The sequence below is a fragment of the Aulostomus chinensis genome, chromosome 11, assembly GCF_037954235.1.
Source record: "Aulostomus chinensis isolate RoL2024-O1b breed Wild chromosome 11, RoL_Achi_v1.0, whole genome shotgun sequence".
Lineage (NCBI taxonomy): Eukaryota > Metazoa > Chordata > Actinopteri > Syngnathiformes > Aulostomidae > Aulostomus > Aulostomus chinensis.
This window is the reverse complement of record NC_141330.1, coordinates 8,380,001-8,407,296: the sequence shown is the minus strand read 5'-3', so window position 1 is coordinate 8,407,296 and position 27,296 is coordinate 8,380,001. Positions and strand designations below refer to the sequence as shown.

The following is a 27,296-nucleotide window of genomic DNA, read 5'->3' as shown; positions in this document are numbered from 1 at the left end:
TGGGGTTTAAGGTTTGTGATGGTGGAGCTTCCCTTTTCTCTCCATATCAGTGGCAATTTGTATGTGAGCGCTCACCTCTGTGGTCCCAGTGCGCACGGTGGATTTCATCTAGTTCTTAACCCCACAAGGCTACAAATCCGGTTACCACTGTAAGTGTTTTAAACTGTTTAAACTATCAAAATGCTCCATGCTGAGTCCGGGGCCGTGTAGCAGTCACTCCCCGACCCCGCCCAACTGTAAGTCTAACTGCGTTTGCTTGTCTTATTTCATTTTTGCTTCATATAACACCTGGCCATTTCCCCCGTGTTATCGTTCTCCCCGTCTCCGCTGAGTCCAAGGGGATTCAGTTGCCTGTGACCAGTTTTGAGGTTGTATTCTTATTTTATCGATCCGTCCTCATCACTCCTTTTTTCATGAAGAACAAGGTAACTAAATGGAACACTGTCATTCTTTGATCGTCCTCCAATTCTGAATAACCATTCATTTTATACCACAAATACACAAACAGCTTAGTACTACTGCTCTCGCTCGTACTAGATATACTATAATTTCTATCAAGTACATCATTACAATTTATGAGCATAACCCCGTGAGACAAACTGTCCAGACGACCCAAAAAAGTTCATCTATCGTTTTATTTTTCGACTTTCAAATTCAAACTTTTTAGGAGGCAGAGAGAGAGAGAAATTAATTAGAGCCTCTGAGCCCAAATAAACCCCAAATAGTGCAAGCAAAATTTTCTAAAATGTTTCACAAGGCTACGAGACCAATTGATGAACTCTTTTTTTTTTTTTTAAAGCACTAACCGAGAAAAGCCATCAAACAGAAGTGGCTCACCTTAACCTAAATCTATTTGCATAAACCTCTCACTCATTACAAAACCCCACTCACTAATTGATAAGTAAATTGAAAGCGCTTAAAGAATTAATTTAATTTTGCGGTTGCTTGCCTGACAATGATCACTGAGTATTTTCCATTATATGCCTGATCGGAGTCGGCCAATACCACTCAATAGATCAATAACTCTCCTCCTCCCCGCTCATCCTCCTCCTCCAGTACCATCATATGTCCAAAATGACCGCTGTGACATCACAACCCATTGAAGGAATGATTATGATGTTCCTCGAGGGATCGAGCTGTGTGAAACATCAGTTTATCAGCCTGAAGGAATTATCAGAGTCGGCTTTAAGGCCATGAAGAGCACATGAACACATGCAAGGAATTTGAACAACTGAAACACACACGCTGGACGCACTTCTGAATGTGTTAGCCTCACAAGTAGAATGACGTATGTGCAGAGTTTAACAAACGAAGGCTGCTTTGATTTTAATTGGTGAAAATGGAAACGCTCCCTTCTGTTTTACCTTCTGTTTTCGGTGAAAACGCATTTTTAAGAGGAAGATTTGTGACATCACAAATATTTTGGGAGCTTTCCTCGGTCCAAAATTCAGCTAGCAAGTGTAATGTGGGACTTTGAAGCCTCCGGTCCGAAGAAGAATGGCCCTTACAGAGCACTAGGAAACATCTGATGTCCAGAAGTTAAATAGGAATATTTTAGAAATATTTGGAGATTTGTGTAATCTGGAGGTTTTGATAAGAGAGAGAGGAGTAGAGAGCGCTGGAAGAGTTCTACAGTGGTAGTTTTAGTCATTTTACTGCAGAATTTCAGACACACACATTTGTATTTATACCTGGACACATGGGTTCCCACAGTGGGGGAGTATGTGTGTGTGTGGGGGGGGGGGGGGGGGGCAAGACACATTTGGGGGAGGTCAAAAGCTGATTTCCAGGAAATATTTTAAAATCATGAAATTGACTTTGTCGGTTAAAAAAAATACCGAACATAGGACTGCTCTAGAATTAGCAGGTAAATTTAAAATCAATTTGAATTTGGTACATATTGGCAGTGAGCAATTGTGTGACAAGAGTGTGAAAAGAGAGTGTAGAGATGCTTGAGAGCCAACAATAAGTGAATAATTGTGTCGCAACTTTGCATATTTATGGGATTAAATAAAAGCCAGATTAAAAAAAAAATGCTGCATGTTGCAAATCTGAACCGACATATCAGGTTGTGGATTGTTTCCTTGTTTTCAGTGAAAATGAATTTTCAGCTGACAAACAGGATCATCCATATTGAACAGAAGGAGGCAGAGAGAGAGAGTTGAGTTGAGTCATGGAGCAGAAGTGTTTTTGTTTTTTTTTAGAGGATGGAAGAAAGATGGAAGAGAGGAGGAAAGTGTTAGAATTATTATCCTGTATGTGCTTGAGTGGACAAAGAGCAGGAGGGGAGGGGGGGGGGGCGAGTTGTTGAAGAAAAGATGAGAGGTGAGCCCGAAGGTGGGGAGGGAAGAGAGGAGGAGGATGATGGAGGATGATGAATGGATGGAGAACAGGGATGAGAGACGGAGCACCATGAAAGAGCAGCTATGTAGCCTCCGGTACGCGGTCCCGCTCCGAGGATGATGAAACGTTAATTAAAGTAAACGAGCTACCTGAGCTCCCCGGCAAACCCCCTGTCACCCTCTGTCAGGAGACGGAAAGTACGAGAGCAGCAGCAGCAGCAGGAGGAGGAGGAGGAGGAGGAGGAGGAAAGTTGACTGAAGAGGGAGAAGTTGCTTAATCTGGCGGTGGCTGTAGTTCAAGCTGTCACCGGCGAACATATTTTATATCTTTAAGTTGATTTTATTTTTGTTGTCGTCGTAAGATCACGTCTTTTTTTTCCTCCTCTCTCTCTCAGCGTGCCACTTCCAGCGTAAACCCCGAATGCGCGACGGTGTGCGTGCATTTCTAATCCCGCTGCATCACATCCGCAACTCACTCCCGCGAAATTAAATCAATTTAGAGGTGAATAATCGCGAAACATCTCTTGACAGCATAAATCGAGCACCAGCCATCATATCCAAAAATAAATCCCCGTGCTTGTTGTGTTCCTCCTCTGCGTCTAACTCCCCGCGCAGCTCCACGCAAGCTTTATCAGCCAAGATCACCTTTTCTTTCTTTTTTTTAATGCTCATATTCATTCAATTAATCTGGCCTCTAATTCGTTTATATATTTATTTACTCGGCCTCGCTATCACTCTCTCCTTTTTTCATCTCTCTCCAACGATTATCCTGGCGTCTAATTAGAAATCGATGCTGCTGGGCCGGCGGGTATTTGCAATGTGTTTGTGGACGTTGAGAACAATTCCCCGGACAGAAAAAGACTGAGAGAAGAAAGAGAGAGAGGAAGAGGAAACGCTATACTAGACTACACACACACACACACACACACACACACACACTCACTGACAAGCGATTTTACTGCTTGCAGCTATTCTTCTTACTTAAAAGCAGTAGGCTAAGTAAAAAAGAAGAATGCGAGGAAGGGAAAAATGAAAAGAAAATCATTTTTTTTAACGACTGACGCGAGGGATTTCTGGAGAATGGGTTGAGGAGTGTTTCCCGGTCTTTTAGGAAAAACAAACATATCTGCAAGTGGAAACACGTTTTAACTGCGATCTAAACCCAGCAAGTACAAAATATACAATGTTTAAAAATAATAATATTCTTCTTGTTATATTATTATTCTTGTTGTTATTATTATTGAAGATGCTGAGAGTTTTACTTTCCTATTAAAAGCTTGAATCCTCGCCCTGGATCAGCCCGCAGGCCTCCACGAGTCAACTTTGTGGAGGAATTTTCGTGGTGTTTTTAACAGCAGGACATTTGATGGAAACGTTCGTTAAAATAGCATCTAGAGAGTGAGAAAGTTTTTTGTTTTTTGTTTTTCCCTAAAGTTTTAGTGAGATCATTGAACTACTACTTCCATGGATCGGTCGCCGGGGTCCGTCTCATACGCACGCCGAGTCGGAGGCGCCTCCTCGCCGCCATGCCCCGTGGAGAGGAGTCGGTGTAAGGCGACGGGTTAGCGCCATTACCAGAGCTAATCGAACCAAACCGGATTAGCAACTGATGGCAGGTGGAGGGGAAAAAAGAAATGTAGGAATGAAAGTCTCGCACTTTTATTAGTTCAGCTTTACAGCAAGGTGTGTTTACCGGCTGTCGCCCTATAATGTGTTTATAGAAGTTCATCATCAACCCAAACAAGATGCATCTCTCTCGCTCTCGCTCTCGCTCTCTCTCTCGCTCTCTCTCGCTCTCGCTCTCTCTCTCTGTTTACCACTCAGGAAGTGTCAAATCTGGAAATGCAGTGTCACCCCCCCCCCCACACACACACACATACACACACATACACACCCTACCCCTCTGCATGATGTGGAAAACGGAATAACTTGCTTTTTCTCATTGTTGCTTCACATTTCATCAACCCCTGTGATGCTTGACTTGAGCCAAAACTATCCGTCTGGGCTCCCTAGTGTGTGTGTGTGTGTGTGTGTGTGTGTGTGTGTGTGTGTGAGTGACATCACGTGTCTGAGGCTCCATCCTTGCATTTTCTGTCAGTCTGTCTTTCTATCTTGCACGCTCATTAAACGTCTCTCTCTCTCTGTCCTCTCTGAGTCTCTCTCCTCCTTTTTCTTCTTCTTTTTCTTCCACCACCGCCTGCCTCACGCTCCCCTTGCCCGTGGCTATATGATCGTGAAAAATGTGTTTACAAAACTCGCTCTCTCACAGATCAAACTGTACGGACGAATCAAAGACTTTGCAGAGAGGAGAGCTAGGCAGAAAGAGAGAGAAAAGGGCTGTGAGCAGAGGGTGTGTAGAGGCCTTATAATTTTAAAATTCTCTGTGTTTTACTTCTTTTTTCTTGTGTGTGTGTGTGTGTGTGTGTCTCTCTCTCTCTCTCTCCCTCTCTCTCTCTCTCTATCTCTCTTTTGGTAATACAATATCTTTAAGGCCCCCCAAACAACTCTCCATGTCTCACAGTTAAACATGAGATAATGCAATATTGATGTCTCCTTGTCCTCGCTATAACGCAATATTGGGTCCATTCTGGCTGGACACACTAACATGGTGCCCTCGCACTTAAAAGAATTACTGTGATCCTGCAATAAATTTTAGAGAGATGCAACACAAATAGCAAGCCTCCAGGGAAATGGTTAGTAAAGCCATAGGAGATAGAAAAAAAATGCAGCCGCATTACACTGCATCGGTGCACCTTTCAGACAAGGAGATGCAACAAGAGCTGATTGGACTCTATTAGGAGTGTATGCATGCGTTTAAAAGATCAAGCCAAGTTATGTTTCCTTCAAACATGCTGCAGGTGGGAACAGTGGATGCCGCTCCGAATCCTCAAGGTCCTGCACCTCATCTTGTTAGCAAGCCAGATGATCTTCTCTCAGAGTTTATAAACTGATTGAATCTTTACAGCTTTTTAGTTCCTATTTTTGCAGCTGATGGACCGTGAAAACATCCCGGATAGTGATGGAAGCGGTGTTTAAGTCTCACATGTTGCACTTTCAATGTGTAAACCCAGCCAAACAAAAGAGAAAGGGCTGATTGGGAGAACTACAAAATTGTGATGTCATGAGGTGACATGTGATCACCAGTCTTGGTTCAACTGGTCTGTTAGCCAGATGATTCAGAAAGTTGGGGATGGATTTTGATTCAATTGCCAGAATAGTAGAACGTGAATTGCGGACATTTCCATTAGATTTTGGAATTGATCTGGAATGTGATCCCTTGGTGCAGGTATGAGCTTCCCGAGCATCCTCTACGTCCTGTCTGTCTGTTAGCAGGGTTACACAAAAACTTTACGACCAGATTTTTACCAAACCTGGTGGCGGGTTGTAGCCTGGGCCAAGGAAGAGCACATTCAATTTTAGAGCCAATCTGTTAAACAAAACAAAACAAAACAAAACAAAACGAAAAAAGGCTTTTTTATTTTTAATCTGGGTTTGGTTTAGCTCTCCCTGCCACAGGCATGCTCTCTCTTGATTGTCCTCTTGTTACTTCTGTGAAGGAGCTCGGTTTTGGTTGTTCTGTTAACCAGAATTATGCAAAAAATGATGGGGATAAGTTCCCCCAACCTTGATGGAGGTGTGCAGCATGAGCAGAGCAAGAACAGAAGAAAAAAGCATGCTTTAAAGTTGAGCTTTGGCTGAGGTCACGTCTCTCTGACTGCCCTCTAGCTGATGAATGTTTTTGTCAGATGAGAACTAAGTGATGTGGGATGGGGATCGCTTTTTTCTTTGGTCAATGTCTTTAACTGTCGACCCCCATTGCTGCAAACTGCTTAATCAGAGTTGTTATATTTTTGAATATTTGGGCTCTGGCACAATTTAATTGCAAAGGATGGTAGGTTTTGTCCCAGGGATGAAGAGGGACAGCAAAACCTGGAGATGACCAGGAGTTGAAGAGGGAGTGTCAGTTAGAAGCCAGTGAGGGGGGTTAGGAGAGGGAGGGGGCAGACAGACAGGAGGGGGGAGCGATTATAGCAGGGTTTATGTATGAGCTATTGATTGAGTCGGTGGTGACTTCTTGAGTGGTTAATTCGGGAAGTGAGAGCGATAGAGAGAGTAACTCACTGACCAGGGAGGGGAGGGTTGGGAGGTGAGTCGGGGGATAAAGACAGAGATAGAGAGAGCGTGATGAGGTGAGTGTGTGTGTGTGTGTGTGTGTGTGGGGGGGGGGGGGGTCTTCAGGTGAAACTGTGGAAAACAAGCTTAAATTGAATCTGTTTTCTCATTTGTTTCCAAAAATTCATGTGAGGGATTGAGAACACATCCAATTAATTTAAAAGTACATAAAGTAGAGCAGTATTTAAGAACAAAGAACTCTGTATGTAAGAAAGGTATTCTGTACTTCATGTGAAATGCAAATGTATTTATTTCATTTGCAAAGACATCATTCCCAGACAAAGGCATTTTCCTTTATTTGTGGTCAATTAGAGAGTTTTCAGTCTGACCTCCTGTTAGACTGCCTGAGACTAAACTCCCTAAAAGAAAAATTTTTAAAAATAAGAATATAATTAGATTTGAGCGAGACACCCACATCAAAAGTAGTGTACCCAGGTTCAGTTTTACAGCATGCACAGTCTACTGAGAACAAACACACAAAACAAAAAAATAAATGCAACTATTCCTTTTTTCCCCATCATTTCATAAACAAGTTCTCACAAAAGTACATTCCCAAACTAGAGCTCTTCCTGATGCACTGCATGTGATACTAACAGGGAATATTCTCGCATTTTTCTTTTTTTTTTTAAAAAAGGTGAATCATAATGAATATGTATCTGCAATTAAGCTATTTTTTAAATTCTTGATTTTCTTTGTAAGAGGTAATTTTCTTTCATGTTTATTGTAATGTTACCTTAGTATAAGATTTTGTTGTATTGTTGCTCAGGGAGATACTTGAATACAATAACAATAAAATTGAATAACCCTAAATTAGTCTCTTGGCTGTGATTGGCAGAATCTTTGTGAAAATAGTATTCATACATTTGCAGTGAAAAAATTGATTTTATAATTCATAAAAATACAGAGCAACAATTTTCTTGCATGCATTTCCTTCAGTCTTTATCCTCAAATGTTGCTTCTTGTTTTTCTCTACAATTTGTCTGTGTATGAAGGGCTTATCTCCCTAAAACAGGAGGAACGATACACACAATACCAACACACAGACGCACGCAGGCACACACACATTTTGGCTCTAAAGGCGTGAAGTTGAGCCCATAGGACACTCATCTGCTCTCTGGAAACAACAGATGGTTCCCTTGTTCTCACTGTATCACCTTGTCTGAGGAAGTCAAAATCAGACAGGGAGGCAAAGTGACGTGTGCGTGTGTGTGTGTGTGTGTGTGTGTGTGTGTGCGCGCGCGCGCCTGTAACAGCCTTAACATCCTATTATCCCTACATGTGTCCAATGGGCATGCGCAATGAGTTTCGTTAGCGATGCTTCATTACTGGTAGGATATCCTGCAGTCAAATACCCTAAAAGCTGTCGGGTGAACGCGCATGTGTTGGTCGTGTGTGTGTGTGTGTGTGTGTGTGTGTGTGTGTGTGTGTGTGTGTGTGAGTGAAGGTCAGCTCGCCGGCGCAGTTTCTTTTCCTATTTCTCTTCCCTCTCGCGCAGGTTTTGATCTCTCAGCCGCGAGATCAAAGGCACTCACTGGCTATTAGTCAGCGCGAGCCATTGATCCCTCATCGATCCACGCGAGACACAGCCGCCCCGTGAACACCGCGCGAGGCTCCCCAAAGCTCCTCCCGCGCGTCGAGAGAGAGAGAGAGAGAGAGAGAGAGAGAGAGAGAGAGAGAGAGAGAGAGAGAGAAGGTGAAGGAGGGAGGTGGAGCGGTGTGTGCGTGCGTGTGCGTGTATATGTGTGTATTTTTCTACTGGCGCGCGGGCAGAGCCGAACTCGAGCTTTTTCTTTGCCGCGGGACATGAAACAATGAGGCTCGAGCCGGTTTTAATAAAGCGCGCTTTCCCTCCTTTCAACTCGGGCGCGAGGCGGACGAGCCGGCAGCGGAGAGCGATCGATAATTAATGACGATGAATAATTTAACCCTATCGATTGATACTTCTTCATCCTTTCCCCCTTATTTTCCTTATTTTCTTGTAAGGCCGGTGTCCCACACCATATGTAGGAGTCCATCCCCATCTCCTCTCACCTCGTCTTAACTTTGTTGGAGTTCTCCTCCTTTCATGGAAGTCCACAAACATGTTTCTCTATTTATCACGAGCAACAGTTGCTCCTAATGACCCGAGCAGAAACTTCTCCCAGGGAAACGTGGAGTCACTTTACCACTGGTGACGTTGTGTGATCGACAAATCTACACGTGTTATTTGTGTAGCGGTTATAAAATAGATATGTTACGTCATCGCCAGGGGCGTGGCCACCAGTTTACTCAATCAGCTGATGGTTGTGCACAACAAATGTAAATTGTTGATGCGGATGTTAGAAAAGTGTTTTGTGAAAAGTGAATTGTGAAATTTATCAGCCTCTAGAAATTATGGCTAGTGGCTGACATCGGTTGCCTGCCTCCACGCCAGTGACAGCCATGGCTGGAGCTATGACTTTTTTCAGGTAGTTTTCAGGTGGTCTGTCCCATTCTTATTAATATCCCAGCAACGACTCTAATGAATTTGGCACAAATTTCCACTTGGAGTCACAGATGAAGTGAAAAGAGTTTTAGGGTCAAAGGTCAAAGTCACTGTCACCTCACATCTCAAGACCACCTTGAGGGAACTCCTTTAAATATGATACAAAGGTCCATTTTGACTAAAAGATTAAGTCATTTGATTTGGGTGGTCAAAGGTCAAGCCACAATAATCTGCCTGTGGATCTGATTAGTGAAGCCGGGGTGAAGCGCCCAAAACCTGCCTTCTTTCCAGTGGCCAGCAGCAGGCAGCAAGTGGAGCAGCACAAGACACCTGATTTGTATACAAGTTTTAAGCCCCCAGGAATAGCACTCATAGTGGTCAAACTTGGAATTACATATAAATTACATGAAAGAATCATTTGTCAGAAGGTGAATGTGTTTTTTGAGGGTCATAAACCCCTGGGAAGCTATCATAATTTCATTTGTTCACCAGATGAAATTCTTTCATCCTCCTTCAAGTTAGTTGAGGGCTAAACGTCTAATGCAGAGATGATTTTCAGAATTCAAACTTATTCACGGCATGTGCCATTGAACAACTCATCGGAATGAACTGACCCTTTCTCGCCTCAGGGAGCATTGTTTTCCAAGTTGAAATACCTCAGTATGATGATTGTAAATGATGCTCCCACTTAGAATAAAATAGAAAGATAAGCTTATGATTGACAAGTTGCTGCCATGGCAACCAGTCAGATCCACCCCTTAACTCTTTTCAGCTCCATCGTTTTGGTTCAATGAGGTCAACTGTGGTTGTCGTAAAACCAATACGGTGACAGTGAAAACACCAGGCTTCAAGGCAGGAGTCCAAACACCAGCAGTCATGTGACACTGTCTATGCGCTCATTTATACAGTCTGTGGAACAGACAAGCAATGTACTGATTGATATAATAGCATTATTGTAAAGGTCTAAACAGTCAACAGATATGACCCCAATCTCAAACCTTAATTCTGCTTGACGTTATCCTACGCCCTGACCCTTTATCACCTGTCTATATTCCCTCCGCTTTAAACGACAGAGATCAGCTTCACAGCCGCTGTATCGCCTCATAAATGTACAATATGTTTCCCGCTGAATTTCTGTCAGGTGATGGCTTGTCCTGGAGTCTGTATTAGCTTAGCCCCTGCAGCGTGGAGTAATGGCCGCTCGGTGGAGGAACCAGTGGAGTCACAGAGCTGCTGTAACTATACATCTTGGTTAAATACACTGACAGTCCTGCACTACTGCCTTTTCCTCTTGCAGTGACTGATCTCTCTCTCACACACACTCTCTCCCGCTCCTATATGACGTTATGTTCAGTGTACAAAGATAAAGGTGTGGAAGTTTAGCTATGCAAAGTTGCACTCTGGTCAAATTTTTAGCGTGTTTTTTAAATATATTTTGGATTCAGTAAGGTAAACCGTTCGACCGTTGGATTTATTTCTGAATCACCAAAATTCAGGGAATAAAATGTTAAATAGGTCATTTATTTTTTCGGTGTTGTCCTTTGATGTTGTAGTGTAACGAGTCAAAATTGTAAGGAATATAAAATTAAAGATCAGGAAAACTCAAAAACACGATACATAAGTGCCTCATTTATTGTCATGTAACCTATCCTGGGTGGGGCTGCACGGTGGTTAGCACTGTGGCCTCACAGCAAGAAGGTTCCGGGTTCGAGTCCCGATCGGGCACGGGATCTTTCTGTGTGGAGTTTGCATATACTCCGTGTCTGCGTGGGTTCTCTCTGGTACTCCGGCTTCCTCCCACAGTCCAAAAACATGCAATTGGGGACGAGGCTGATTGAATACTCTAAATTGACCGTAGGTATGAATGTGAGTGTGAACAGTAGTTCACAGTAGTTGGTCGTCTCTCTATGTTGGTCCTGCGATGGACTGGCGACCTGTCCAGGGTGAACCCCGCCTCTCGCCCGTTGACGCTGGGATAGGCTCCAGCCCCCCCGCGACCCTTAATATGTAGGAATAAGCGGAAGATGACGATGGATGGATCCTGGGTGCTCTTGTAGTGTGGATGACCTTCAATACATAGAAACTTCCTGTTGCTAACAACTGGCCGTTTAGCAAGATTTTCAACAAACCTCCCTGTGCGAAGTGTCAGTCTTGTATGGCTTTTGTGAGTTTTTCACTCCGCTTTAATCTAATTAAGGAAACCCTTTGATTTATTTTATGAACCTCCAAAAAATAATTGGTTAAAAGTTTGGAGGGGCTTTTCCCAGTGTTGCCCTATGATATTTGAGGACAAACCTAAGTGATAAAAGATGACATGTCAGGAAAAAAAACAAAAGCAAAATATGTTACTGCCTTTTAATGCCATTTAATAAATCCTTGGGTCATTACAGAGTGCCGTCCTGAAACCCAGAGGTAAGTTGAATAATACCGAAAATCTCTGGAGTTATTCCAAGTGACTGAAACACAAACTGAGCTTCATGTATTTTACTGTTCAGTCCTGTGGAAGAAAGTACATCTTGCTACACTTCTGAGTTTCTCACCATTGAATTTACAATTCAGAAATAATTCAATGTAATTCATCATCCATCGGCTTTTAATCGAAGGAACCTGTGGTGACGCTAACTTGGTTGGCTTAAAAAATGCATCATCTAACAGCACACCTTCTTGTATTAACGAACAAAGGGCTGCCTTGTTTCAGCAAGATCTTTAGCAGATCAGTCCAAACCAAGGGCGCACAGTCAATTACACATTGTGTGTATTTATTATAAATTGAGTTACTTTGTTTTTCTTAAGCATAAAGTCAGGTAATTAGCTTGTTTGTCATAGTTTTCTGGGTCCAAAAGTTTTCATTCTGGACTTAGAGTGCTTTTAATTTGCCCATCAAATATGTCGGAACTTATACAGCAGTATTTGACCTCTAATATGCGTTGACTTGTCAAAATATGTTTAGAATATGTGCTGTAATACAAACACAAATAAAAGTGTCATTATTCATGGTGCATTTCTGATTTTAAAAGTTAAGTGCAGAAATGTAACAAAAGGAACCATGATAGGTCGATGTAGTGATAAAATGCGATTCCCGTGTTGACTTTTCTCTTTAACATTTGGATGGACAGGTTCCTTTCCCTTCTTCCTGACTGAACCCCCCTCTTCCTCCTCTCTCCCCTCCTCATTTCTGTTCTCTCCTTCTTTCCGTCTCCTCTAACAAACCCATAGCAGAGTCCCTCTGTTCTTCCACCCCGAGGCGGACCAGTGTGTCAGAGCTAACCAGGGAGAGGAACAGAGAGAGAGGCAAGTAGAGAGAGAGAGACGAGGGTTCAGTTGGGCCTTTTTCAGGGGCAAACCAAAAAAGGAAGATGAGACAGATGTACAGAGTCCTTTTCATCTACTGGAAAAAGAAAGCGGGAGAGGCCAGACTCTTCATGCCTCTCATATTTTTCTATCTTTTTATATCGTGACCCATCACTCTTTCCTTCTTTAGACAGCACTGGAGACATAATGTTGCCTGAATGTCAGGCAGCCCCCCCCTTCCTCCCTCTTCCCCCGTCACTTTGCAGAATTTCAAACAGAGTTGCTGCATATTCCTCACGCTGTTTCCTTTTCAGCCCCTCCTCAGTGGCCCACTAACCTTGGCTCCACAAGTACACCAGTTCTGCTGACGGGCCTTGTTATAAACTTGCGTCAGTGTGGATCAGTCAGTCCTGTTCATGAGGAAGATGTTATCTTTCAAACACTCGTCCGTGAGCTCCACTGCTGTGACCTGACCGAGCCCTTACACACCCTTTCAGAGGAGAGTTAGTCTCCACGGACAGCATCAGCAGACAGGACCGTTGTAGCAAATTGTTGTTTGAATTCATTCAGCGACTCTTCACAAGACCTTTGACCTCATAGTGTGTCTACATGTAGTATATTTGTTTAATTTTTATTCTAAAAAAAAAAAGAAAAAGAAAAAAAATCGAATTGCACTTAACGTGAGAATCCCTTAACAGTAAGATAAATGGATTTGTTTTTAAGGCAACATCTTACTTCAAGAAACACTCAAAAGAAAAATGTGCTTAATGAACCAGCTGAGTTGTTTCACTTATTACAAGAAAAAAAATGAAGAGTGCTATAATTTGTGTCACACCGAAAAACTTCCTTTTCTTTTCATCCAAAACAAAATCATCTTGCACAACATGATACACAATTCCTCAAAGTCTCAGTTAAAGGAGCTTGTTTTTAATACAGCATCTTATTTCAGGAAGTGTTTACTTCTCATTTATTGTACTCAAAAGTAAAAAAAGGCATGTTGAGATTATTTTGACAGTTAATAAAAACATATTATATTGTCTTAAAAAGTATGGCCCTGTAACTGAAATGCCACTTGATACAGTAAGTGTTATGACAGGTTTTTTTTTTTTCCAACTAGAATTTCGACAAATCTACAATGCAAGATTTGTTTGCCGTGTATTTGATTTGAGATTTGTTATTTACCATCATAGAATATTTAATCCGACAAATGTCGACAAAAAAAATACTCGACTGAAAAGCACGGAAATTTCTCAAAATCAAACTAAAGAATATAGACCAAAATATAAAACAAGATTGAAAACACGTGAAATGTAGTAATGACATCAATCAAAACAGAAGATGTCTTTTCTTTTCTTTTTTTTTTTACAAGTTTTTCTGCTCTGAGGCTGCATCAGATATCACTCCCACTCCAAACTCCCTGTGTAGTACACACTTTACTCCACGGTAAATCTCAGTCTTGGACACTTAAAAATCTTCATGTTTTGGGCATCATTAGACTTGCATGATTGTAAGTTTGTCATCTCTCACTACGCGCAAAGGAATTTGCATACATGTAATGAAACGTGAGTTTTAGAGCATTCTCCATAGTGCACGCATTTCACAATGAAAATTCAGACATCTAAATAAAATTGTGAAGAATGCAGGAAGTCTTAGTCATGTCACAGATTTCAACAAACTCCTTCCTGTACGGAGCAGAGGGCCGCCAGAGCAGCACCCAGCACCAGCTCCGGTTCTCTCCACCTGTGCTTCAGTCAGGGGCGATGACAGCAGGATTAACGTTCTAACACGGAACAGTAAATAACATTCAGTAAAAAATGAGAGATTTTTTTTCTGCTTTGACCTCACATTGATGCGTTGGCTTGCATCTTTGAAGAGTCAACAGGAAAAACCTGTCCGTAAAACCGCAGTAGTCTTTCAACACTTCAAGCTTCTGACTCATCAACACACCAGAGGTTTTGCAGCAAGCGTGTGTGTGTGTGTGTGTGTGTGTTTTGCTGAATCTACTGTAGGCAGACAGTCCACAGCATGTGGAGGAGCACAACTGTGGTTTCCTTTGAATGTGCTATTGTCAAAATGTTACTGTGTACACTAATGCTGTTGTTTGGTTTATTGTCACTGGTATCTGTGTGATCCATCATCCTCGCTGCTCTTTAAGGGTGGGAGAAAGGTTCTTTGTTTGGAGTCCACATTCTTGCTTTTGTCTTTTTTGCATCTCTGCACGCCATCAGTACACCAGCACCTTTAGTAAACAAAGTGCGTTCTCTCCATATTGATTCAGTCAATATCTATGGGCTCCATGTCTTATTTTCTGTGCTGTGTGTGTGTGTGAGTGTTTTTATATGTGTGTGTGTGTGTGTGTGTGTGTGTGTCAGCCACCTGAATACCTGTGTATTTGTACCATGATCTGCTTGTGTGTTTACTGTGCGTGTACAACCCATTACAATCTGTGAGTGTCTCTATCTGATAGTCAGTGCGTTCGTGTGTGTGTGTGTGTGTGTGTGTGTGTGTGTGTGTGTGTGTGTGTGTGTGTGTGTGTTTTGCGTGTGTGTGCACATGGATCAGTATTCCCTGGGCTGCTAGTTATAATGTTTCTGGGGGTGATGGGGGGAACTTGAAAGCCCTACGCTGCCCAAATCAAAACTAACAAGGAAATGATGGGGGCTCCTTTATCTCCTCTCTGGCCTGGGGGGCCGAGGGGGGCGAGAACGGGAGACTGGCAAGGGAGGGTAGGAGGAGGGAGGGATGGAGTGGGCTAGGAGGAGGAGGAGGGAGGTGGGGGGGCAGCCCGGCTTCCTCTTTAATTTGTAAAAAATGCATTACCTCCGAAATCAAACGGAAAATTACTGCGCCGAAGCAAAACACACAGAGCAGAAGAGAGGGAGAGAAAAGGAGATGGGTGGGGCAGAAGGGAGGGAGAGGAGACAGTGGATAGGTGTGTGAATAGGAAGGAGGTGGGAAAGAGGAAAGGAGGATTCACCTGTATAGATGCACTGTGGCATTGGAAATAGGAGGACGGGTATAGATTTGAGGACGTGCGTAGGTGGTATGAGAGGTAGCTGGACTGATGGGAGCCCACATATATATCATCCTCGGAGGAGACCAGCGTATACATGCTGCCGACCAGGAGAATATGGAAAATGAAAGACATGATGCTGCACTGATGACCTGTAGCCAACAGGGAAGAAGAAACTTATAGATTACTACCTCAAACACAAAGAATATCTTATTTTTTCAGACGGCTGCAGATGCCTTCATTCAGAGATACGGGTTAGACCGTACATAGAGTATCGTTTTGTAGAAATGAAAGAAAAAGTCCCATGTGAAAATGAGTTGCTCTTGTGAAGATATAATGGCAAAGTTATTATTTGAACCCTCATGGTAACTTTGACTTATTATGGGAAAAGTGAGTGGAGGCAGAGAAAAATAAAGAAATGATGAAAAAAAAGAAATTGAGGATGAATGCCATCTCTTGAAGACAAGCTTGAAAACAAGAAAGAGGAGAGAGGCCACAATCCAAAGGCTAGAAGCAGGTTCAGAGCGAGGGATAGATGGAGAGAGTCGGTCAAAGAGAGGGAGAAGGATAGAGAGAGAGAGCAAGAGAGAGAGAAGTGCCTGGAGTTAGCAATAATAATTTATACAAACACACCTTAATAATTCACGTTCCATTTCAATGCTGGAGGGAAAATCCAAAATTCACAGAGCATAATTAAATAGAGGCAGAGAGTGAAGGGAGAGATAGAGGGGCCAGCATTAAAGATACCAGTGTAGCAGCAGGGCATCTCTTCCATCGGAGCTTTGTAAAACAACCCTGATGAAACTGTGATATCCAAACCAGATCCCGTCATCGCACCGCGAGGACGAATTTCGAAATCCTCTCACCTTCCTGTCAGCACGTCTGGATGCTTTCACAGAGGAGACGTCATTATTGTTGGCTGTCTGTTAATAACGCTGCTCCTTTCTAATCATACACAGATTCACGTTAGCGGCGCCTCGATAAAAGGAGCACATAAAGCAAATGTGGATGAAAATCAACAGTTTGCTCACAGCTACGGTTCCTCCACTCAGTTTTTAGGAACAAATGACGGCTGAGAAAACGTCTCAATTACAACAGATTTGAGTGTGTGATTATTGCCAGCGGGGAGACGCTGCTGTATAGTTTATATGATATCAAACATTGGTTGACACATCATTTTAGATCTATTGTATAGAATTAAAGCAAGCAGATTTGCACAAGTAACTTTCCTTTGTACAATTTTTAGATTTTAATTTAGGTGCATTTTTCTTTTTGTTTCAATTCCTTTTGTCTTTGCTGTATTTTTGAGGCAATTTTTCACTTTGCTTCTTAACAGTCTTGAGTTCCTTTCAGCTTTTATTTTATATTTTGTTTCCAACCAACAATATCAAGCAGATTTCGATACTCCTCGAATGCAACAATCAGATTCTTGAATCAATCAATCACTGTGTGATTGATTGATTCAAGAATCTGTGTGTGGATCAAATAGAAATATGTAATATGTGCCCTATAAAAACTTCAGCACATTTATCAAATGATAATGTTATGTTACTTTTGAGTTTAATGCTGTATTTTTATATGCTACCTTGTCTTAAGCATACTTTATAATTCTTCATTATACATTAATGTCCCTCAGAAAACCTTAACCTGGTCTTCACTTGAACTCCACCTCCTCATAAATGTACTTCGGGGATGTCCACCATGTTGCATCAGACACAGCCTCAAGTGGCCACACATGATAACATCCATCAAACACCTGATCTCCACCAAAGACATATGAAACATAACCTTGCCATATTTCACATTGATTTACGGTATCTGAAACCATCCCTCGTCCTTCGACCCTCATGCAATACCTCCATTTTTGATTGGGACTCCAGAAACATTCTCAAAGTTCACACTCCTCCTCTTCAACTCACTCAAATGAAGCTTTAGCATATCTGTTTCAATTAAAAGTGTATTTTTTAGCGCATGTAAGTCAAGCAATCATATTTTACTGACTCTGTCAAACCTCTTTGGTTTCTCTAGGTGTTGTGGAGGCATGGACTGTAACTGCGTCAGTGATTTGCTGCTCCCCCCGGTGCCCGCCCTCTGGACACCAGGTCAGTCGTCTCGTCTTTCTCAGCTCACACAAAACAGGAGGCGTCATTTATTTCCACAGATTTAACTGAACGCATAAATGTCGACTTGTGTCGCACGTGTTCGTTTGATGATGGAATTAAAGGAAGATCACACGCACGTCGCCAAAATGTTCACATGCACATTAATGAATTAATTAAATGTATCATGTTTTTATCCACGAAAGGATGAGTACATCTTGACTCATGTGATGTGCACACAGTGGGGTTTTAGAATTCCGTGTGGAGCAGCATCAATCAGATCTCTCTGAGAGCTGTCAGCATCCCACTGACCAATCTGTTGAGGCTAGAGGGCATTAGCGCAGACTAACATTGCTCAAGGCACGTGCTGTGATATTAAACACATCATCCCTCGCTTCATCACTCATCAGTCATCTGGACAGCATCTCCCTGCAGCAAGCGGTGGGACAAACGACAGGCCCTAACCCCGCTCTCACGCTTTTCCTGTGCAGGGTTCGCATTCCCAGACTGGGCCTACAAGCCTGAGTCAAGTCCTGGTTCCAGGCAGATCCAGCTGTGGCACTTCATCCTGGAGCTGCTGCAGAAGGAGGAGTATCAGGGGGTGATCGCCTGGCAGGGCGACTACGGAGAGTTTGTTATCAAGGACCCAGACGAGGTAGCCCGGCTGTGGGGGATAAGAAAATGCAAACCTCACATGAACTACGACAAGCTGAGTAGGGCTTTGAGGTATGACAGCGTTCTGCTCCTGATGTGTTTAACTTCTGAATGTCAAGTCGGTATCAGATAAATCAGACCTCTGCTTATGTTGACCCAATCCTCAATTTTACCTCTTTTCCATGTTGGTAAAAATGGAAAGATAAAGATGGGACTTTTCCTGGGGAACGTCAATACCCTCAATAGCTCCTTATCTGTGGACATCCTAATGGAAAGTTCACCATTGAGCCGCCAAATAAAAACTCAATAGAGATTCAAAATTAAGCTCAGTGTGAAGTTGCTCGCACTTCTTCAAACAAGGAAACTGCTCAGCCCTGAACTTGCTGAAGGTGATTTAAACAATATTGTATACGCACTGTACATTCAGCAGTTTACACCCCCAACATCACATAGTTTTCTTATGCAAATAGTCCTACTCTGACTTACATCCCCCCCCCGCTCCCTCCTTCTGCTTTCCTTTGGCCTCTTGTTAATGGGGGCTGTCGTCAGAGTCTAATTGTTATGAATTGGCTGGGGCCACAATTAGCCTTCTTAATTAGCCTCTCTTAATTGCTCAATTAAGGGCCACGGCACAATTGCCACGCAAAGCAAAACACGTCCACATCATTGTGGCATGGATACATGCTGGTACGTACGTGTCGGCGTGTTTTTGTTGGTATGGTGCGTCCGCATAATCAGCTGCTGCTTTCCAGTGTTTACTGCTGAGGTTGTATGATTGGGTGCACTTGGGACAAGGAGAGAAAGAAAACCTTCTACCCCACTGTAGTATATCTGCAGTTTTTTTTTTTCAATTTGCAGTATCTCCCCCCCCCCACTGCTGATTTACCTGGGCCAGATGGCTCCATGTTTAGCCTTTACTGCTGATCAACCTGGCATCCTGGCAGACTGTACATTGTGACACCTCAGTGGGTGGCACAGGAAACTGACATGACGACTGCTCGACATGCCCAGCGGGAGACACCTGAGGTCGTTGCCATGGAGACTTCTCAGTTTGTCCCGCCTCTTTGTAAACGTGCTTTGCTGTTGGAAGCGGTGTCAGCTTCATGATGTCATGTGCATTTACACATCACAGCGTTTCAGGTTTTGAAGCACAAACCGCCTCTGATGCTTCAAACAAAACACCAGGTTCAAGGAAATTCTTTCGTCATGCCTCTCGTTCTGAAATCATTTTAACGTTGTTTGAATAAACTGTTTGTTTACCCATGCACTTAGAAACGATTAGCCTGTAGATTAGGTGTGAAATTGGCTATTAAAGTTCCAAAATTTGTACATAGTAACATAACAATGGCCTTCTTATCAGCCAAGCAAATAATTTTAATGAATTAGAAACAATGTAAACGTCATTTTACTTGTATTAAAAAGTTTTGGGTTTTTTTGAAGAGGAAAAGAAACCATTCCAAGTTTATCATTCTTTATGGAAAGATATTTCCCAGAACCGAAATGTCCCCACAGGTCCCTAATTCCTAATCATCCCTGACATATTCAATGCACCTCTCTCCGTCCATTTTTTTGGATTTTAATGATCTTCATCTGATTTTCAACGTAGATGTGGGACCTTTCTCCTTAAGCTCTTTATTGAATGTACATTTATGTGTGTGTCTCCTGTCAAACCGATGATTGGTATTTTACTACTCTACATGCCTCTACAATTGCCCCTCAGGGACAAATAAAGTTTAATGTATTGAATTGTATTTTTATGCCATTGTCCATATAATATGATACCATAATCCAGTAGCAGTATTATGAATAAACTGAGAAATAGTTACCAGCATGATAAAAAGAATTACTGTTTTCTTTGATATGTTTTCTGTTTGTGTATGTATGTATGTATGTATGTATGTATGTATGTATGTATATATATATATATATATATATATATATATATGTATATATATATATATGTATATATATATATATGTGTATATATATATATATGTGTATATATATATATGTGTATATATATATATGTGTATATATATATATGTGTATATATATATATGTGTATATATATATATATGTGTATATATATATATATGTGTATATATATATATATACACACACACATATACATATATGTATATGTATATATGTGTATATATATATATATACACACACACATATACATATATGTATATGTATATGTGTGTATATATGTGTATATATATGTATATATCTATATATATGTATATATGTGTGTGTGTGTGTGTGTGTGTTTTTTAGGCATCTGAGGCTCAAAGGGATTTTTCTTTTTGACTTTTTGTCTGTTAACAGCTGAATAAAATTTCCTTCTTAAGAGCCATATTGTATCGAATCAAGCCAGTCAGACATGAATTGATTTGAGGAGAGGAGATGAATAAAAACAGTGGGAAATCAGCATAGCTCTCACCCTGCAGCACTTGAGTTGTTTACTCTTCTGTTATAAAACACAAAACCTTGATGTGAGTATTATATTAAGCCTCCCCTCCTCTTTTTTCCTTTTCCTCTTCCTTTTTCCTTCAACTCCCCTCACTCCATCCCTCCTTCGATCTCCTCCATTACAGGTATTACTACAACAAGCGTATTTTGCACAAAACCAAAGGGAAGCGTTTCACCTACAAGTTTAACTTCAGTAAGGTGGTGCTGGTGAACTACCCCATCCTGGACATGGCTAACTCCCCCTTCTTTCTGGCCCAGAACCACTTCAATGGGGGTTCCACCGCACCCGACTGCAGCCCAGAGGTACGCAGGGTAGGATGGAGGGATCGGGAGAGGGTGGGATCCATCGAGGGCTATGATCTAGTCTGTTCAAGATAATAATGAAATCATGGAGTCACTTTGATTGGCACGTGGATCAAAACCATAGCCACACTGAAATAATAATTTACCTGCACAGCATATTATTATCATATGTAAGAAAACTGATATTTAAATACAGAATCAAATACAAATCTGTTAAAGGGGAAAAATACTAACTGCTTTACTCCTTTCTTGTTTTTTTTTTATTAATAATTCCATTTACAGCATTCATTTCACTCCTGTGATTTTGCTTTGGTATTTCTCAGGTGCCTGCTGTGCTTTTGCTTTTTACAAGTAGATGGGTGGTATTTATCAGATTCATCTTTTATTCACTGTTTCTAAGGGTGATTGTGACAGTTTACTTACCCTGGGAGAGCGTCGATTGTATCAGGACTCCAAAAGAAAATCATAATTAAGTTCAAAATATGGCGGCAGAAAGAGATAAAATTGAGGACAAATCAATTTGAATATTTCAAATTCAACTCTGGTGTATGAACACAACTACTTTTTTGTTTGAATTTAAGTGCCAGATAATTTTACTCTAATGTCCAAGAAAGTGAAAGCAAGTTAGAAGTACAGTAACATCATTTGTCTGTGCCATCCTTAATCCGGGATAAGGAGGTACCTGCTCTGAAGGAGACATTGGCAGGAGATGGTTTTAACTTGTCCTTAAAACAAAAGAAGACATTATCCCCTCCTTCTCTCATCCCCGTCCTCGATGGCGTATCCATCTGTCATCGATTGAAAATGAAAGAAATAGAAAGCAAAGGGTCGCGTCAGATCAGATCAATGGTGGGTCATTAATGCGGTTTGTTAAGCAACACAGATCTTGCAGCTTGGGAGTACAGTCTTGCCTTTCAAACTTAGGGGGCTGCGGGGGTGACAGATACTATTGATCCAAAGTCCTGCGAGGAAAAAAAAAAATCCCCCCTTTGTCCCCTTGATTCCTGAGATTCAGCTGTTCCATTTATTTTTACCTCTTCTCCTTCTCCTTTGCACATTTTAAAGTACTTTTTCACACAGAAAAAAAGATGTGCGCATGCACGCACACACACACATACACTCAGCCACCCTACATCCTGAATGGATGTCATTCTATCAGATCTCTCTCCTATCCGTCCTGTGTCCCTTCACACTCCTTCCTTCATCCAGAAACGAGCGAGCAATCTCGCTCTTTCTCATCATTTATCCTTTGTAGCCACAACCCTAATCGCCTCCATTTGACTCTGTACTCTTCCTGCCTCTGAGCCTCTGTGTCCTCCTGCCTCTCTTTTTACCCCCACACCCAGCCAAAGTCCCACGGCGCCTCTTTGTATCCTGTCCTTGCTACGACTGTGTCAGTGTTTGCATCACACTCTGCAGGGCGCTTCTGTCAACAGTATTGTGGGAATGCATGTACTCTGTTTGGAAAGTGCACAAACAAATTTTGATCTTGTTCCATTGTATTTTTTTCCCCTCTTGCTCTCTGTCACTCAGGCCATACAGTCCCTGTTTCCTCGTTTGCCAGACTCCGGCAGAGGAACTTCCCTGTTTGATCGGAGCGCCACAGCACCGGGGCCGGAGGGAGACAAGCTCAGACTGGACGCATTTCCTTTCCTCAGTTCAGGTGAGCTGACAGGGAGCAGAGGAGAAAAGTTAGTCAAAAGCTAGTTGTGTCAATGCATACTAGAAACAAAGCCGTCGTCATGGGGAAATAACACTGTGCCTGTATGTGTGTGTGTGTGTGTGTGTGTGTATATATATTTATATATATATATATATATATATATATATATATATATATGTACCCACAGAAAGCTACTGAAACAATGGGACAGAAAAAAATGAGGATATGGGGAGGCATGAACATTTATTGTTAAAGGAAATAAAGAGAGATTCCTTTGCAGCCTGCGGTCAGTTTGTGCTGCTGGAGCGAGAGGCCAGGTTGGTTGGTAAATTATACATATCAGTGGTAGGAAGCAAGTTGGAGACAGGTGCAATCATCCATTTTTTTTTTGATAATATGATTTCCCGTCCTCTTCCTTCTCTGCATGCATATTTGTTCACTTAATTGACTCTATGTGTGCTTTGTTTGTATATCTGCACATGCATCAGAATGTGTTTGAGTGTGTATCTGCAGCTCTAGAGAGGTAGTGTGTAAACAGACTCTCTGAGCACCCCCCCTTCCCTCCCTCCCTCCCTCCCTCCCTGCTCATCCTCCTCTCTGTTTGTCCTCAGGTCTTTTTCCCTCCCTCTCACCCTCATCACCCTCCCATGTGTCCCCGCTGTCCTAATCCCTTCCCAGGCAGGAAGGCCCTAATTGAGGGTGCAGGCTTCAGTTTGTGGCCTGTGGGCGCCCATTACTGTGTTTTCATAAGCAAGTGAGGCCTGCCTGACTGATTCAATATTCATGTGTCTGCCAGCTACTCCTGGCCCAGCACACAGAGACTTCAGCACTGTCAAATTAGCCCTGCATAGTAAATAACAGCGGCAGAGAAACAGCGAGGAAGGCTGAGAGAGGTGGAGGGTGTAAGGAGAAAAAGAGAATCTTTGAGTTGGTTGTCAGTTGGAAGGAAGTATAGTAGGTGAAGAGGCAATGCTTTTGTTTGTTCATTAAAATTGAATTCTAGCATCAACTCAGATGTACCCCCTCTCTTTCTTTGTCATCAGATGATGCTTACAAGAAGATGTATTTAAATATGGTGCCATTCTTTTGAGGTTTTTACATCATCTAAAATGAAAGAGTGACATGTCAAAACCTGGGGACAAGTGATTGACAGTTTGCAAGTTTCCTGGAAGCATACGAAGGATACTTGATAATCTCAGCAAGAGTTGTAGGAAGGTCAACACAGCAACGAGAAAGAGTTTTAAACCTACACAAAGAACACGCTGCTGAATATAAGTACAAGCTGCTTATTTATTATTCTGGTGTCTTCTGAATCTTGTTGTGTTCACATCTGGGATGCAGCAGGCTGAAGTGGGTGTACTTCACAGTACTGGCATGTATGAACCATCAGGGTTTGTGTTGAAAGCAGCCGTGCCAGACTTGGCCCTTGTGGCTTCTGATTAGAATTGCTAATACCACTGAGCATAATTAGTGAACATTCTTGGATGTTGTATGTCGGGGAACCTTTAGCCCTTGTGAGTACTTAACCTCCATCTCTGGATTTTCTGTCGTAGGTGCTCCGTGCTACTCCAAACCCCCGTCTCTTCTGGGCCCATATCCTCGCAACCCACCCTTTGACTACCCCTGGGGCTTCAACCCCTACCTCCCAGGGGCCTTCTCTCTCAATAACTGCCCCAAACTGCCCCCTGGCTCCCTCTACCCCTCCCAGTTTTACCCCAGCCCCTTGCAGAGCAGCCTTTCCCAGCTGCCTCACCCATTCTCCTCTCTACTTCCCCCAGGGGAGGCAGCAGGGGGTGAGAGGGGAGCAGCAGGACAAACTGGGGGGACAAACGGCACAGCGGGTGGTCAGCCAGGTCGAGTCTGCCTGCCACCCTATCCTGGGAGTCTGTCAATGGGTCGCACGGACATTGGCACATCATTGGGGGAAAGAGAAAGGGTGGAGGCCAGTCCTCAAGGCACGGGGCTGAGTTTGGGTCTGGGAGCAGTGGGCCTCGGAGCTGGGACTGGCCAACAGAGCCCCACGGAAAGGAGAGGAGGGGTGAAGCAGGACCCGGAGTCAGACTCAGACTTGGAGATCACGGATCTGAGCGACTGCAGTTCGGAGAACGAGCATGAGCACGAGTTCAGCATCACCAAGGAATCCAGTCCAGCCAATCGCTCACAGATAATGTTGGATGGGAAGAAAGGCAGTGTGCTGCCACCCATCTCCTCCCTCCCACCACCAATGTCTCCCCACCCTCTGAAGAGCCTGATGCCCATCACCCCTCCACCCCCGTCCCTGCCGCTGTCACTGTCCCCGTCCATGGCTCTGCATGAAAGACACAGGGAGGCAGAGACTCTTAAAATGATTCACAGCTAATACATCCTCGTCCACCATTTTGCCAGTCTGTGCTCTGATAAGTCTCTTTTTCTCTCCTTTCATTTCTCTCTTTTCCCAGGAGAGGCATTTTTGTTTTTTGTTTTACTTTGAACATTACTGTTTCTGTTTGCAATGTGAGTGTTACACTTGCCCACAGTGCAATCCATGACTGACGGCTCCATCTTAGAGTATATGGAGCAAACACACTGGCTGTATCTGCATGTTGTCCTTTCTTTTTTGACACCAAATCTTCACTCCATGGTTTTGTTTCACGCGTTGCCAGCAGTACTTTACAGTTTGCCATCCGCAGCCAAGCTATGATAGAAGGCAGCGAGCTGGTAAATTACAACAAAGCAAGCATCAACTGCCTTGATGAACATTAACAAACAACATCCCTACACTAACAGAACAACAAATAATGTTCAGATTGATGCAATTTTACAGATTTGTCCTGTAATTCTTGGGATGTAGACTTCATATGAAATCATTGTGAGACGTAGTCCAATACTGCCACCTAGTGGTCCCCACAGTCAAAGTTTATTTATTAAATCATCCCTGTAATCCTGTGGTCGAAATTGTTGCTCTTATGTTTATTTTTGCTCTTTCTTACTTTCAGATTTTATTTTTTCTGACCGATTAATTTAAATGTTGAAATCCATAATTCTAATCGTGGTAACTGTGATAACTGTGAATATTTATTTTGTCCTGTGGTTCAAGTATTTCCTGCAGATTTTTTGTAAAGGAAAGAAAAAGAGAGCAGAGGGAGCAATTTAAAATTTGTATGAATATTTCAGTGTATATATTTTATTATGGTGTACATTACATTTAATTATTATTCGCTATGATAAAATTTAGCTGTATTGTTGTGATTTAATTCAGTATTTAAACATGTTGGAAAATTATAAGCTTAGGTGTATCAAAGTTTAAATTATTAATGGCAGAAGAGCTGCACTCTGAAGATGTTTTTCTATGATGAGGACAGAGTTCACAGTGGGAATTGTCTCTGATTTTCTCAACCCCAGTTAATTGTGCCCTTTGGTCATTTTTGCCAGATGTCCAACATATGAACCCTTTGGGTACAAAATATGCCGGTGGATTTATTTTTATAGTTAGCATTCACCCAGTGTAACTGTACTGTAATTAGTCAAATGTGGAAAAATATTGGTCTTTGCGTTTTCTGTTAAACCCCACCCCCGCACCCCCACCCCCAAAATCTGTTTTGATTATTTTTCAATCAATGCTTGTTGTCCGTGCCAGCAGAAGGGCAAATGGGTTTGCTTCAGGACATTAAACTGTGGGGGGGGGGGAGGAAAAAAAAAAGATTCTTGCTCCACCCAGAACTAATGACCAACATCCTGTCCAGTTTCTCAGCACAAGGAGAACATTAACCACACTGTGCTGCTTCGCGGCCTCTATAGCCGACAGTTCTTCAAATAATGGCGGTATACGATTCTACTGTAAAGTTCATGTAAAGCTCTGTTTGTTCCTACAGGGAAGGCCTCCAGTCACCTCCGTGTGGAGAACACGACCAGCTGTAAATACTGTTTCCTTTGTGTGTGTGTGTGTGTGTATGTGTGTCCACATCCAACAATGACAATGCAGTGGTTTCTGTCATCGCCCTTTGTTTTACTGTAAAGAGGTCAAATGGAAAGTGCAAAAAAGAAGAAAAAAGATTAATATCTTCAAAAAGCAATAAACATTATTCTGGATAGTGGACGCTTGTTGGCTGTGAGTTTGTTGTATGGATGCGGCATTTGAGTGACCAGGAGTGGGATGGGATTTCTGAGTTCTGGTTGCATGGACTGTTATATTACAGCCTTGAAACATGTTAGTTAGTTGTTGATAGCTTTTATTTGATAGGAGTGTATATTCTTTATTCTGGCTTACATTATATTCATGCAGTTGATAGGTTTGTGACTGCTGATATCTGACAAATTTGGTTATCAGTCCTGGTTGAGTCTCAGAATATTTTACGATAGAAGTACTGGTAGTATAGTGGTAGTATAGTTGTGAACAGGCTTTCACTGCATTCGGAAGACAGCATTATTTTGTATTCCTGCAGCTTAATTACAGCGGAATTTAAATCAGATGTGATGTTATTTAGAGAAATTGACATGAATTTACTCCTTAAATAATAAGATGAATGAAATCATTAATTAAATTATCAGGCAGAGGATGAATGCTAGAAAAAAAATAGTACATACTTTCCAATTCTAATGATGTTTGTACAACTTTTTTCCAAATGTGGTGTTTTATTGATAAGCTGTTTTAGCTTGTGTTGATAACGTGATCGGGCACATTCAACATTCGTTTACTTGTAGTGGAGAGCACAGCGTGCAGGTTTGTACATTCTTGTGGAAAAGAAAGTGACCTCACATTCTAAACTACCCATTAATATTTTAGTAGCCTAAAGCAGCCAAATCAAAATGTGTAACAACAAGACTAAAAAAGGGTTCCCGG

General features: G+C 42.2%; 1 protein-coding gene across 8 annotated transcripts in view; it reads left to right on the top strand.

Moving 5' to 3' along the window:
* erfl1 (Ets2 repressor factor like 1) overlaps window positions 1-26,538 on the top strand; it is a 94,134-nt gene extending 67,596 nt beyond the window's left edge. For 7 of the 8 annotated variants that reach the window (XM_086218110.1, XM_086218112.1, XM_086218115.1 and 4 more), the window contains 5 exons: window positions 17,312-17,385; window positions 17,874-18,108; window positions 20,637-20,823; window positions 22,348-22,477; window positions 24,031-26,538. In XM_086218110.1, the coding sequence (XP_086074236.1) occupies window positions 17,312-17,385; window positions 17,874-18,108; window positions 20,637-20,823; window positions 22,348-22,477; window positions 24,031-24,836 (1,432 nt within the window). In that variant the 3' untranslated portion in view covers window positions 24,837-26,538. The remainder of the gene's footprint in view (window positions 1-17,311; window positions 17,386-17,873; window positions 18,109-20,636; window positions 20,824-22,347; window positions 22,478-24,030) is intronic. The other variant, XM_086218111.1, reaches the window with a different exon arrangement.
* The last annotated feature ends 758 nt before the right edge of the window (window positions 26,539-27,296 follow it).